We start from the raw sequence: 14,163 nt of genomic DNA, 5'->3' as shown, positions 1-14,163 counted from the left end.
AACACAGGGAGCAAATGCCATTTTAATGTCTTCCAGTGCCCCAGATGCAGCATCACTCTGAAGTGACACTGTGTCCAGGAGGATTGGGGAAGAGTTAAAATGATAACTTACTGCATAGGTATGGTGCTTCTCTCAGTACTGAGAAGCATTGGAAATATTGGCTTGGCTCAGTGAAGGTAGACTACCTACGCTGGAGCAGGTTGACCCCATTTTCTATACCTATATCATCTATCTCTACCCATATCCTGCCTACTGCTAAGAGGAATGCCATGGAGGAGCAGTGAGCAAGCAAAGCACTCTTTTACTGCCATCACCCATGCCACTGATGTATTGTTGCACCAGAGTGTGCTTTGTCAGGAACAGATCAAAATGAAAGCTTACTGTAGGTGTGCAGTTCAGCTGCCAGCCAGCCAGGTGCCCAGGCCTTGGGGCTCTGGCATTTTCTTGAGAATGCCCCATGCTGACAATGCTGTTGGTCCATTGCACTGAGTTACATTGAGTTCTAGTGCTATAAAGGATGGCGAGAACTTTTCCTCTCCCCACTATCTGCATACTGTTTTATCAATTGGCCATTTTTCATGTTCTCTCCACACGAATGAAAAATGTTGAGCTTCCTGCTCTGGAATTCAGTGCCCATTCTGTACAGTACAGTAATCTTGACTCTGAGTCAACATCAAACTGTGTCTCATTGTTTATCTTCATATCTGTTGTTTTAAAAACCTTTCAGCAGCATGACACAACACGGTGGCTGGTTTAATAGCACACGTTCTTACCGTGTGAGTTACTCAAAAGCTATTTGCCCCCTTCCTCTTTTCTTCTTTCTTCTCCACTGTTTTCCTCCATATTATCTTCAGACTGGTATCTTTCAGGGCTTGGGGCTCTGCCCCTCCATGCGCAGTCCCTGGTGGGCACAGACCGACTCTCTCCCTCCATACACAAACTGCGGCAACACCGCCCTTTGGGGCGCACACAGTCTGCTCCTCTTCCCCAGAATGCACAGGCCCTCCAGCAATTAGTGATCCAGCAACAACATCAGCAGTTCCTGGAAAAACACAAACAGCAATTTCAGCAGCAGCAGCTGCACATTAACAAGGTACGTATGCTGATCGCTGGCTCTTACTCATGCAATTTTAATGCCCCCGTTTTGAAATGTTTTTTTGCTCTAATATGTACTGCTTGTAATTATGTAATGTCAATTTGTCTTCATCCTTGGGATTGCTTACTGTTAGGATCAACATAGAAAACACAGGGGGAAATGAGACACTAGGAATGTGTACAAAATGTGGCTTCCTAAAACTAAGGAGTTGGAAATAAAAAGGATTCCATTGAAAGTCACTTGTTTGAGTGAAGTGTGTATGTTTCCTTAATTCATTCATCAGAATACCATTCTGCGTGAAATGAATTGTTCTGAATACTGAATTAGCACCAGGGAATCTTGAATTCTATTCACAGCTGAAAGCCTGACAGACTCCTCCTTCTTAAGGCCATTTGCTGCTCACTTTCTTTCCCTCTCCTCCTAAAAGGATTCTGTATATTGACTATTAATATTTATGAGGTATGTGAAGGCTGAAAGGATTATGTGTTTAATGTCTAAAATTCCAAGAACCTTTTGAGAGAGTAAGATGATAAGCTTATTTCCAAATGGACATATAATTCACGAACATCCTGATTTTAGGTGTGTGTTTATATCCCATCCCACCTCTCTCTCCATGCCTTACTATAGGCATCTTACAGTTGGAGTGAAATCAGTAACCAGATTGGCTTTCAAACTGTTGTGGTTTCATTTATGGTAGATAGATGATTGCTGTTCTTTGATTAAAACCACCGTAAGAATGAGTTATATTGGCCTAAAGCTTTGGCTGCCCGTGTAAATTTTTTACCCAGTGAGAAGAGAATTTTGGGAGGGGGGGGAAGCACTTTGTTTATAGAACAGAGCAAGACAAGATGATTACACAAGCCACTGACGTCATTTTTGTACTTCTGGAAATATGCCACTGCTATGCGTGTGCCAGACCTGGACTTCATTCAAATTAGCATACGGATGTAGTTTAGAGCTATTATTTCCATGGAGATTTCATTTGCTGTTCTACAAACATACTTTGTGAAGCAAAGCTTAAAATTAGGGTTATTAGAAGACATGGGTGATGCAATCTCTTTGAAAGCAAATATACTGCAGTTCATTTGTGACAGTTTTAAAGATCCCTATTGCTGGTATTGCAACAAAATAGGTGTTAAAAGATTTCATTTATTCAGGCTTGAATGCAGACCTTCCTGGAATCAGATTTATTATTTCTAGGCAGGCGATCTCCCCCCCCCCCCCCAAGTAGCTTAAAACCTGGATTTAGACTGTCGATTATCTCAATTTCAGGCTTCAATGGACAGTTCCCAGTGTTTCAGTCTCATACAATAGCAGAAATCTCTCAGTCTGCTAGTTTTGTCATAGAGCAGAGAACCTTAACACTGTACCATCATAGCTGTGTGCAGTAGCTTGCTGTGTGGGTTAGGTCCTGTCCCATAATTATGTTGAAAACAACTAAGAACCCATTTAAAACAAATGTTCAAAGGGAAGAGTAGATATGCATATGAAGCTGACCAAGGTCCTTTGGCGATAGAATTGAGGCATCTCATTATCTGTGATACTATGACCAGAGGAAAAAGCTGCTGGCCTGCTTTCTGTTATGCTTTAATGTCACAGCTGAAATGACCAAAGGGTAGCATTGAAGTTACTGGGTCAGTAAGAACAGGTGACACATGAGCCAAAAATGTTGCACCTGGCATCCGTTCCCTTAAATCTTCTGTCTCTGGCCTGACTCCTTGGCGTGAACAAATGGTCACTAACTGCCCTCCCCTGCTTAATAATCTGGCTGCCCTGCCACTTGACTGTTTGTAGGTTCAACTGTTCCACGTGTTGGTACCTTCTTGCTTCCAGATAATGTCAAGGAATAGTGAAATTCCTTCAGTAGCACCTTAAAGACCAACTAAGTTTTAATTTTGGTATGAGCTTTCGTGTGCATGCACACTTCATCAAGTATCTGATGGAGTGTGCATGCACACGAAAGCTCATACCAAAATTAAAACTTAGTTGGTCTTTAAGGTGCTACTGAAGGAATTTTTTTATTTTGTTTAGACTCAGACCAACTCGGCTACCTACCTGTAACAAGGAATAGTGAGTAGGCCGTGAAAAGCTCAACAGAGGCAGCCTGCTAATTTAGGCTGCCATCCTAACCTCACTTACCTGAATTCAATGTGACTTACTTCTGAGTAGAAACTTTTAGGACTGCTTTGTTAATTAGTTTTTAAAATATATAGATTGCTTTCTCGCTATCCACACTTTATGCCAAATAAGTTGTTTACGATACACAGTGGTTTGGATTCAAAGTGTCCAACATAGTGGAAAGGTAGGAGAGATGTGCAGCACACCCAGGGAGCCTGTTTGGGCCATGGCAAGATCTGTGTCCAGGTGCTAAATCTGATTGTATGGTGGAGAGCTGGGCACCAGATGTGACCAAATCACAAACCAAATCAAGCCAACTTGGTTTGACCCTGTATTTGGCTGGATTGAGTCAGTCCTGGGTCCGATCAGCTACACCTGGAGCAATGCAGGCCTGTCAGAGGGAAGGGGGAGTCTGGTGGCAAGCGGGGGAGTGGGAAGAATGTGTCTCTTTCTCAGTGTCGCCTGAACACAGGTGTTTACACCCGAAGTAAACACTTTGCAAGGCTGCTAAATCATTTGAGGGCCTGAGTGGTTAAATGAAACAATCGTGAAAATGAGCAAGCCATTGTGTTATTACTTTGTTTAAAAATATATCATATGTATTGTATATGGTTTAGGGATTTAGAGTTTTTTATAAGAAGTAAACAGGTTATAAATGGCAGGGAAACTTGCTTTTCTCCCATACATTACAACTGCAAATGGTTTCTTTGATTAGACTATGCTTTGACTCTTGAGGTCACACTTCCAGTGGTAAACTTTGAGGAATGTTTTCAGATTATGCCAAAATCAAATGAGTCTTCCCGCCAGCATGAAAGCCATCCTGAAGAGACTGAAGAAGAATTGCGAGAACACCAGGCATTTTTAGAAGACCCATATATTGAGCGGATATCAAACCAAAAGGAAGTCCAAGGGTTGGCCAGTATGGTCCACGTGAAGCAAGAACCTGTTGAGAGTGATGAAGATGGAGAGTTGCAACAAGAACTCGAACCAGGGCAGAGGCAAGCTGAGCAGGAGTTGCTATTCAGACAGGTAAGACATAGGACAATAAATGGCAGCATGCTAATATTACTTGATGAAAAATTTCTGGAAGTTTCTATGTTTGTTTGCTGTTCTAAATGGAGATAAACCACATAAAAGACATTTAATAATTGAAATAAAGGTGGTTTTGTGTAGACATTTTAAAAAGAGGCAGGAGCACTGCTTGTGTAATTATCTTCATATGGTTTCATCTGAGAAATGTAGGAAAAGGAAGTGATGGAGCCACATGTTGCGATTCCTGCATTGGACTAGATCAGGCACCCCCAAACTTCGGCCCTCCAGATGTTTTAGACTACAATTCCCATCATCCTTGACCACTGGTCCTGTTAGCTAGGGATCATGGGAATTGTAGGCCAAAACATCTGGAGGGCCGCAGTTTGGGGATGCCTGGACTAGATGATCCCTGGGTCCCTTCCAATTCTACAATTCTGATTCTCTGTAGCTGTACCAGTGATCTTATTCATTGTCCCATTTTAATGTGTCTTTGCAATAACAATTCATCCCCCCTAACAGCAAGCGCTTCTACTGGAACAGCAACGGATTCACCAGCTGAGGAACTACCAGGCATCCATGGAAGCTGCTGGCATCCCAGTGTCTTTTGGGGGACATAGGCCACTTTCTCGTGCCCAGTCTTCACCTGCCTCTGCCAACTTTCCCATGTCCGTACAGGAACCACCCTGCAAGCCACAATTCACAACAGGTAACGTACAGAACTATTCTCACAGTATTGAATTTCACCATAAGTTCAGTTTGTTACAGTTAGCCTTCTAAATGTATTTGCCAGCAGTTGTGTAGGTCAAGATTTGCTTCATTGAGGTAAAGTTGCCAAAAGCAGTTTAGCATCCTCCTTTGCACAGAAAAAACCAACAGCATTATCTTGGTATTGTGCAGAATTTCCTGTTAAGAACCAGGTGGTAAGGAAGAGGAGAGTCGAAGGCAGTGGAATGAAAAACCCCCAACAAGTTGTCTCTGGAAGTCCTGTTTCATCCCTGTGTCTTTTGACCCATTCAGCAAAATTATAACAAATCATCATATTTGAAACCTTTTTGGTAGAAAGCATCAAAACCTACAGGAGCTGTGGTTCTTATAAAACTACGTTCGGCATTTCTTAAAACAAACTTTTAAAAGTTGCTCTTCTTGGAAAACTAGTGGCATAGCACTTCTTCACCCCTCCCCCCGGGTTGAAAACCTTTTGAATTTTTCAAGCAATTTGGCCAAATACTAAGAAAACAAACAAGCAAAAAACCTTGAGAGTTTTTGCAAGCATCCTTTACAAATATTTTCAAAATGTGGAGGGTATGCAGCCCTCACATCCCCCTGCCTGTCCCCCTATCAGTTCTCTCTTCCCCCCACCTCGTTTGTGAAGAGGGATGAGTAACCAGTAATGGGAGGGCTCACTTGGCCAACAGAATCCAGAATTAAAAATAATATATTTGAATATTCTCAGGGACGCTGTTTCCTTTCAGCATGGTGGGATTTGTATTTTTCTGTGGTCAGAAGAAAGAAAAGAAAAGATGTGGGCGGGGGGGGGCATGGAGGCTTCTGGTAGCCTTAGGGCTGGGGTTATTCTTGCACCAAGACCCAGACACAGCCATTCCTTGCTATATCTTCACACGATGAAGATGATGAAGATGAAGTTATTATTTCTATGCTGCCCATCTGGCTGGGTTGCCTCAGTCACTTTGGACAGTTTCCAACAAAGTATTAAAACACAAAAACCTCATACCTAAAAAACCTCCCTGTACCGCCTTCAGATGTCTTATATAAGGCTGATAGATGTTTATTTCTTGGACATCTGGTGGGATGGCCTTCCGTGGGGTGGGCATGGCTACCGAGAAGGCCTCTGCGGGGTTGCCTGTAACCTCCCTTCTCGCAACGCCCTCCCTAGAACTGTTCTCTCTACTCACTGGATGCCAGTAGAAGAGAGAAGAAACTTTGACACAACCCCGAGAGAGAGCTGTTCTCTCTCCTCTCCAAGTCTGCTGGCCAATCAAATGGTAGGGCATAGGCAGACAATGCTTGGAAGAGCGAAAAGAAACTCTAGTGCAGAACAGGTGAGAGAGCATGGCACTATCTTGGGGACCTCAGGTTTGGGGGAAAGATTAAAACTTGTCAGGCTAAAGTCTGAATTTAATTGAATTTGCTCATAGGCAGCCAAGCTCTTTCCTGATACTTTTGGGGTGAATAGATGGGTTGACTGTTCTAGGAAAACAGTGGCAGAGGTAGACTACTTAAGTAGTAGATCGTTCTGCTACTGAGCTAAATATTACCTAGTTCACTGTAAAATTCCTTTGAAAATATGCCCATCCTATTTCTGTTGCCCAAGTTATTTTTGTGTTTTTGGTAAAGTTGTGTCCAAAAATCAATTCAAAATACTCTACTTCAAAGAATACATTTTACGCACATATAATAATAGTGCATTTAATAATGCAGTTCTGTAGCCATCTACTCAGAAGTGTTCATCTCCCAGGTAAATAAGTACAGGATTGCAGCCTGAGTTACTTTGTATCCTCTAATGCAGGCCTTGTGTATGATACTCTGATGTTGAAACACCAGTGCACTTGTGGCAACACGAACAGTCATCCAGAACATGCAGGGAGAATCCAGAGCATTTGGTCACGGCTTCAGGAGACTGGTCTTCGTAGCAAGTGTGAGGTAATGGATGGCCTAATAGAATCGGGGAAAGGCAAAAAGATTTGTGATACTGGGAAAATGAAGCCTGCCCTGATTGATTGATTGATTGATTTATATATGCAGCAGACAAAGGTGGCAAGAAGTGGCAGAGGCCTGAGGTGATAGAATTCTGGGTTACACCACTTAAAAAACCCTTTTCAAGTAGAAAACTAGCATAAATAGGGAGACGCTGATAGAACCTTCCTGTCTAATGTGCTAGTGTTTTTACACGGGCAGGCCTTCAAGGTTACCATACCCTCTACCACGCAGGGATTCTACCACTTACATTTTGTTGCATGTGTACACCAACCTGATATTACATGCATGGGAAAACCCTGCAATTTCATCTGGCATATTCTAAGCCTATTTGGTTTTATTTTAAAGATGCACAGGTTGAAATTTCTGACTAGTTTGTTAATACATAATTTACTGAGTGGCTTGGCTTGCATTTCACACTAGGCCAAACCATGTCTTCTTGTGGCTGTGTGGGCTCCCAGAGAAGAGATTGTGGCTGCTGTGCTTCTCTCCCCTAACTCCCGCATTGATGTGCTCTAGCATCATGCTAAGCTAAATCATGGTTTGACTTTGTGTGTCACCTGAATTCAGGCTGGTGGTTTAGCTCTCTTGAGATTAACCATGAGCTGTAACCAAGGTTTGGCCTATGACTTACGGCTTGTGGTTTATCTGGAAAAGATAAGCACTCTAAACCAAACCATGGTTAGGCTCAACACAGTGCAACAACCAAACTAGGGAGGCATGCAGTGGCCACAGTTTTCTGTACTGGAGCCCAATTGCTTATGCATTGCACTTAAGCCATGGTTTCACATAGTGCAATGTGCATAACAGACCTTTATTGTAGATTTTATTGCCTGATCCAAGTGTGAGTTGGTCATAGTCTGACTCCAGTGGTTGATCTTTGCATAGTTACTGCAAACAATACAACATTCATTCATTCATCCATTTCTGTTATCTCAGATCAGTGGCCTTGAATATGTGGGGAAGGAACTCCAGGGAAAACTTGCAGTGCAAGTCCTTTTTAAACTTCATTGATGGTCTAGTTATTATCTGAATGAATTTGGAGAAAAGAGTCCACAAGATCGAACTGTTGTTAAATACAGTGGTACCTCTACTTATGAATAACTCTACTTACGAATGTTTCTACTTACGAATGGAGCTCCGTCCGCCATCTTGGATGCGGTTTAGATAGGATTTTTTCTACTTACGAATTTTTAGATAGGGTTGCTTCGACTTAGGAATTTTTTCTCCCAATGCATTCCTATGGGATTCGACTTACAATTTTTTCCGACTTACAAATGTGCGTTCGGAACGCATTAAATTCGTAAGTAGAGGTACCACTGTACAAATATGTTGGATATTAAGACCCACTCCAATCCTCTCATGTTAGCTGGTATCAAAAGGCTACATATTGTTTTTCCTGTGTGCACTAGATGAGTAATAGTCAAGTAATATTTTCTTTGATATTTCTTATTTAGCTATTTCAAGTTTTACTACGTTATTTCAACACAGTGAGTCCTGCTGAGGCAGTTTAATTGCTCATGAATTGTTTTTGTTATTTTCAGTAGCCAGAATAACAAAAAAATATGTTTTCATAAAACATCCTAAATTTCATAGAATCATTCAAAAATTTAAGAATAAAAATGTGGAAATGAAACATAAGCTTAGAAAATAAACCTAGGTTTAACTTCAGTTATATTTCCCCCATTTGCTGCTTTTTTAGAGTAAATGTAATTCATTGTTTTCTTTTCTTTTGCAGTGTATCCGCGGAAGAAAAGCTACTCTAGAAGAACTACAGACTGTTCATTCAGAAGCGCACACACTGCTTTATGGTACCAACCCTCTGAATAGGCAGAAATTGGACAGCAAGAAACTGTTAGGTACAGCAGGGAGTTTAGTCCTCTCTACATCTTTGAGCATCTTTCTATACACCCTGACCCTAGTGACCCTATAGAGATATGCAAGGGACATGATGATAGTCTACTCTTTTTTATCTGGGTTTCGATCCAAAATTATGTGATCTTCATTTGCATTCAAGTCTATATAAGCTGTTGTAGGAGAATGTTCCCCGATGATACTTTACACTTTTTTTCTAGGGACCTTTCTCACAGATATACATATAGGCATGCTCTCTCTCTCTCTCTCTCTCTCTCTCTCTCTCTCTCTCTCTCTCTCTCTCTCTCTCTCACACACACACACACACACACACACAGAGAGAGAGAGAGAGAGAGAGAGAGAGAGAGAGAGAGAGAGAGAGAGAGAGAGAGAGAGAGCCTACAGTGGCAGGCTAAGAACAAAGCAAGCAAATGGGGCGTTGAAGGTGTGACTGTGTACCACATTTTAAGAACAAATAGAAATCTTAAGTTATGTTTTAAGAAATGTAAACTAAAACAACTACAATAATTGCTAATAAATCCCTGATCAGATTCAATATTTCCATGCTACCCCAACAAATAATTAAATAATCCTGGAATATCAGGGAAATTAGGCAACTGGCGTGCAAAAAGTCAATTAGAGCACCCTCAAAATGTGATCTGATAATATTTGAAACTTCAAGGTTTATAGCTGGTTGGGCTCCTGGGTGCAATTTTGGAAAACCTTACAGAGCCCAGTTGTATGCATGTGTACTTGGAAGTAAGTCCCACTGAGTACAATGGGCTTATTCCTAAGTAAGTATGCGGTATTGAACAATGACAATTTTTTACAAGAATAAACAATAATTAAGGTCAGATAATATAATTTTAGAGACAATTGGCCTTGTCATAGTAACCTCATTCAGGTTTGTTGGTTTGTTTTTAAGTGATGTGACACGGTTGGCTAGTAAGTTAGCCTGTTTACGCTTCAACTTGTGAGGTATTTGAATTAGTACCCCGTGCCAAAAAATAGCACACTGTGAATTTTTTAAAAATAGCAATGTAGTGCATTTGTTAACAATATATTGAGACTTCAGCAGTTATTTAGGAGCAGGAAGTGATTTTTTTTCCTGGTGTAATCATACTGGATTTGGAAAAATGGTATACGGTTTTCTGTAAAGACAAAATTGCTGCTGCTACAGCTGGGGGAAGGTACACATATTAGTGGAGTGGCAAATGATAGAATAATTGACCATTCTCATTTAAATACCACAATTTTTAACATCTAGCCAATTTTAAGAACAAAGCAACCAGTCCATATCCTCATGGAAATTATTATCTTGGAAATCAGGAAATGTGTGATAATATATTTCATTATTCTTCATAGAAATTACTGCATTAGTCCCCCCCCAAAAAATAGATGTTTCCTATATATGTGCCCTGACATTTTTCCTACATGTATTTTCCAATATGCATTGGTTTGCAATTTGCTGATTAGACGCTGATAGAGAACCAATTCTGATGCCACTAGTGGTGTGCTTTTCATTGAAAACTGCATGTTTGGTGCATTTGCACATCAAGGTAAGTCATGATTTGTGGTTTACCATGAATCCACAGATTGTTTCCACTTTGCTCCTTTCCACTAGTGGGCAGGAGCCATAAACCACAACGCTTGGCTTATTGTTGCATCAAACCTAGGGATTGGGTTTGTTTCACTCCAAAGAAACCACGATGGCTTTATCGATCATGATTTATTTGAGCAAAATCAAACCAAACTGGAGTTCAGATATAACAAGCTGAGGATTATGGTTGGTTGCTCATGCTTGCTCGTGTGGAGGAGTAAATTAGGCATGTTCTGTGTTTGTGGTACATTTTGTGTGTTTGCAATAAACCATTAACCATGGCTTACCACAGACATCCCCAAACTTCGGCCCTCCAGATGTTTTGGACAACAATTCCCATCTTCCCTGACCACTGGTCCTGCTAGCTAGGAATCATGGGAGTTGTAGGCCAAAACATCTGGAGGGCCACAGTTTGGGGATGCCTGGCTTACCACTATACTCAGTTGGAGCCACAATGATCTGACTATTACATTGGATTTTTGTTTCTGTTAAATTGCTGGTAACATTTTAATAGCCTCAGACAGAACAATACTAATAGGATTTTCTTTTTCTGAAGTGTCTTCAGAGAATGTGGATGTTCTTGAAATTGCTTTGGAGCCCTGATCAGAATCGTATATACTTTGAGATGTGCATGGTTTTTTATAAACAGATTGAAAATGCAGTACGATGTATATAAATCAGGGAAAGGTTTTGTAACCATTCCAGGGCACTATTATGCCCTTTAAATAAATACTGCAACCCATAACAAGTCACTAGGATGACACAGAAGGTGTTGGAAGTTAGTTTAGGAGAATCTAGACTGAAGGTTTATGGAAAACAAAAGTCGACGGGTCTAAGAAAGAGGCAAATGAAGGCAGGTGTATACATGCAACACTTAATATTCTGTGAATGGGTAGGTTTCTACTGCAGCTGACATCAGGTGCATGTTCATAAAATGCTTAGTCTAAAAGCCTTAGAATTGTACAGTTTCAACAGTTTTTTGCTCTACTCTTAACTCCCCCAGGCTCTTTAACATCAATGTTTGTCAGGCTCCCTTGTGGTGGCGTTGGGGTAAGTACTCCCTCCCCCCCCCCATGAAAATAATGTGTGTATCTCATAGGTTAGAGTTTCATTGTGTATAGCTGAAATGATTGAATAAAGGAGGGAGAATATCTATACATGAAATACTTGTGTTGCATCCAGTGGTGTTCCTCCACTGACAGAATGCTCTTTGATCCTGTGAGGCCTGTCACCAGTAGAATCAGCAGAACGGGGAGGTGATTTCCCCCCCAACCCCCTTCACTACCCCCTTTGCTTCTTGGAACATTTCCCTGAAGCCTCTGGAACCCGTGTTGGAGACTTGGGACCTTAGCTGTGAGGGGGAATCATAAAAAATCTGCTCCCTCTCCATTCCTCAGATGGAAACCCCTCCTGGATCAAAGAGACTTTTATCAACACAAAAGTCACCATTGGATGCAACACAGAATGACTATTTTCACCAAATAAATACTGATTATTGCAACTAACAGTATAATCAGTTTGAAATTGCTTTGTATTGGGGCTGCTGCTTCTCCTCTGGGTCTTACCTATTGCACAAAGCCTCCTTCATGGCAGGTTCAGCTGTCTATTTATCTCTGTATATATCATGTTGGCTGTTCCCTCATCTCTTCCAACTACTGTATTGCAGTTATTTGAGACTTTGAGGGAGGGCTTGACATTCTCTCAATGCAGTTTTGTATAATTATAAATTAAATGCAGGTTAATATTTAATAATAATTTTATTATTTACACCACCCCATCTGACTGGGTTTCCCCAGTCACTCTGGGTGGCTTACAGCAGGCATCCCCAAACTTCGGCCCTCCAGATGTTTTGGACTACAATTCCCATCATCCATGACCACTGGTCCTCTTAGCTAGGGATCATGGGAGTTGTAGGCCAAAACATCTGGAGGGCTGCAGTTTGGGGATGCCTGGCTTACAGCATATATGAAAACTTTCTAGACATGGCCCAGGAGGAAGGAGAGGGACCACTACATAACAGTGCCCCCAGCTCCTGGTCCAGAAGGATACCATGATCAATGGTATCAAAAGCCACTGAGAGATCAAGCAGAACCAGGAAACAGCTTTCACCTCTGTTCCTAGCCTGCCAGAGATTATCAACCAGTGTGACCAAGGCAGTTTCAGTACCATGATGAGGCCTGAAGCCAGGCGTGTCTGGAGTTGTTCAGCAACCGCCCACTCAATCACCTTGCCCAATAATGGAAGATTTGAGACTGGGTGATAGTTGGCCATATTGGCTGGGTCCAAAGATGGTTTTTTAAGAAGTAGTTTAATAACCACCTCTTTCAGTGGGTCTGGGAAGGCTCCCTCACAGAGAGAAGCATTCACCACCCCGCAGAGCCCGTTGCCCAGCTCTTCCTGGCTCGCTTTTATGAGCCAGGATGGGTAAGGATCAAGGAGACAGGTGGTTTCACTCGTCCAAGCAGCCTGTCCGCATCCTCGGAGGTAACAGATTGGAATTGATCCCATGCAACTTGGCTAGACAGGACTCTAGCACTCTAGCACCCTGGCCCTGCTCCCACAGTGGAGTCTACCCTTTTCTGAATCTGAGCGACTTTTTATCTGCAAAAAACTGCAAAAGCATTTGAGGAGATCTTGGGGTCCTCACCAGGTCCTGATGTTGAAGGTGGTTCCGTTAGATTGCGAACTACCTGAAATAGTCTCCTGCTGCTGTTTTCTGCAGATGCAATAGAGGCAGTGAAGAAAGTCTTATTGGCCATTGCTATTGCCACTTGGTATGCTCGACGTTGAGCTCTAAGCTGTGATCAATCCAATTCAAATGAGTTTTCTGCCACTGGTGCTCAAGATGGCCCCTTGTAAGGACATGTTGGCATGAATGTTAAAATTCAGAGTTACTAATCTACCTCGTTGATGTTCCTGTTACATAACTAGTATACCTTTTACTTGCCTCATTTAAGATAAACCACACAGACACTTTTTTATACCAGATGTACGCAAAATATTGCAAAATGCAACAGTGTTGACATGATATGTAAAAAGTTCAGATTAGAAAAGAAATTTCTGGTGCACCATATGAAAGAAGATTATAACAATTAGGGGCATTCCTAAAGCAACACAATATAGCCGAGTACAAAATCTCACACGCCATTCCAGTTATACTCCAACTGGGAAAATCAGCTTAAATAATAGGTGGAAGGCCTCTGACCAGAAAACACCTCCCAATAACAACAGACAAATGCCCAGCTTCATTGTGACACAGCACAGAGCCTTTTCTATTATGGTGTCCCGGTTGTGGAACTCCTTTTCACTGGAGTTATGACCGTCCTTGTTGCCAGCACCTTTTAAACATCAATTTATATTGGTTCCTTTTGTGGACAGATGTGTCTGTTAGCTGTTCTGTTAACATGTCCTGTGAAATTTGCTGAAGTTTTAGTATGTTGAGATTTTATGGTTTTATTGTTCTATTTTATGGGAATATTTGTGCAGTTGCAATTAGAATGTAGCTAATAATGCTTATTCATAATGATGATGGTGGTAGTGTTATTTGATAACTACAGTATGTTATAAGGCATTTAAATTATTCATTGATTGGGCTAGTTATAAAATACAGAATGAACTGCACTAGTTAAACCTTTTTCCAGTTCCAAGAAAATGCTGGATAACTAATGCCATTTCTCTTACTTGTGAAGAAAAGAAAACTGGGTCCGGCCCTTTGTCTCATCTAGGATGGTAGCAGCCCACCAAACAG

At 41.5% G+C, this 14,163-nt stretch overlaps 1 protein-coding gene across 6 annotated transcripts in view; it reads left to right on the top strand.

Annotated features, from left to right (window-relative positions):
• HDAC4 (histone deacetylase 4) overlaps nt 1–14,163 on the top strand; it is a 120,366-nt gene that overhangs the window by 68,326 nt on the left and 37,877 nt on the right. For 5 of the 6 annotated variants that reach the window (XM_035140321.2, XM_060282705.1, XM_060282703.1 and 2 more), the window contains 6 exons: nt 855–1,093; nt 3,989–4,243; nt 4,766–4,952; nt 6,774–6,907; nt 8,700–8,820; nt 11,419–11,465. In XM_035140321.2, coding sequence (XP_034996212.1) covers nt 855–1,093; nt 3,989–4,243; nt 4,766–4,952; nt 6,774–6,907; nt 8,700–8,820; nt 11,419–11,465 — 983 coding nt within the window. The remainder of the gene's footprint in view (nt 1–854; nt 1,094–3,988; nt 4,244–4,765; nt 4,953–6,773; nt 6,908–8,699; nt 8,821–11,418; nt 11,466–14,163) is intronic. The other variant, XM_060282698.1, reaches the window with a different exon arrangement.

This window comes from Zootoca vivipara, chromosome 1, assembly GCF_963506605.1.
Source record: "Zootoca vivipara chromosome 1, rZooViv1.1, whole genome shotgun sequence".
Lineage (NCBI taxonomy): Eukaryota > Metazoa > Chordata > Lepidosauria > Squamata > Lacertidae > Zootoca > Zootoca vivipara.
The sequence above is the reverse complement of the archived record's forward strand: the minus strand, read 5'-3'. Positions and strand labels throughout refer to the sequence as shown.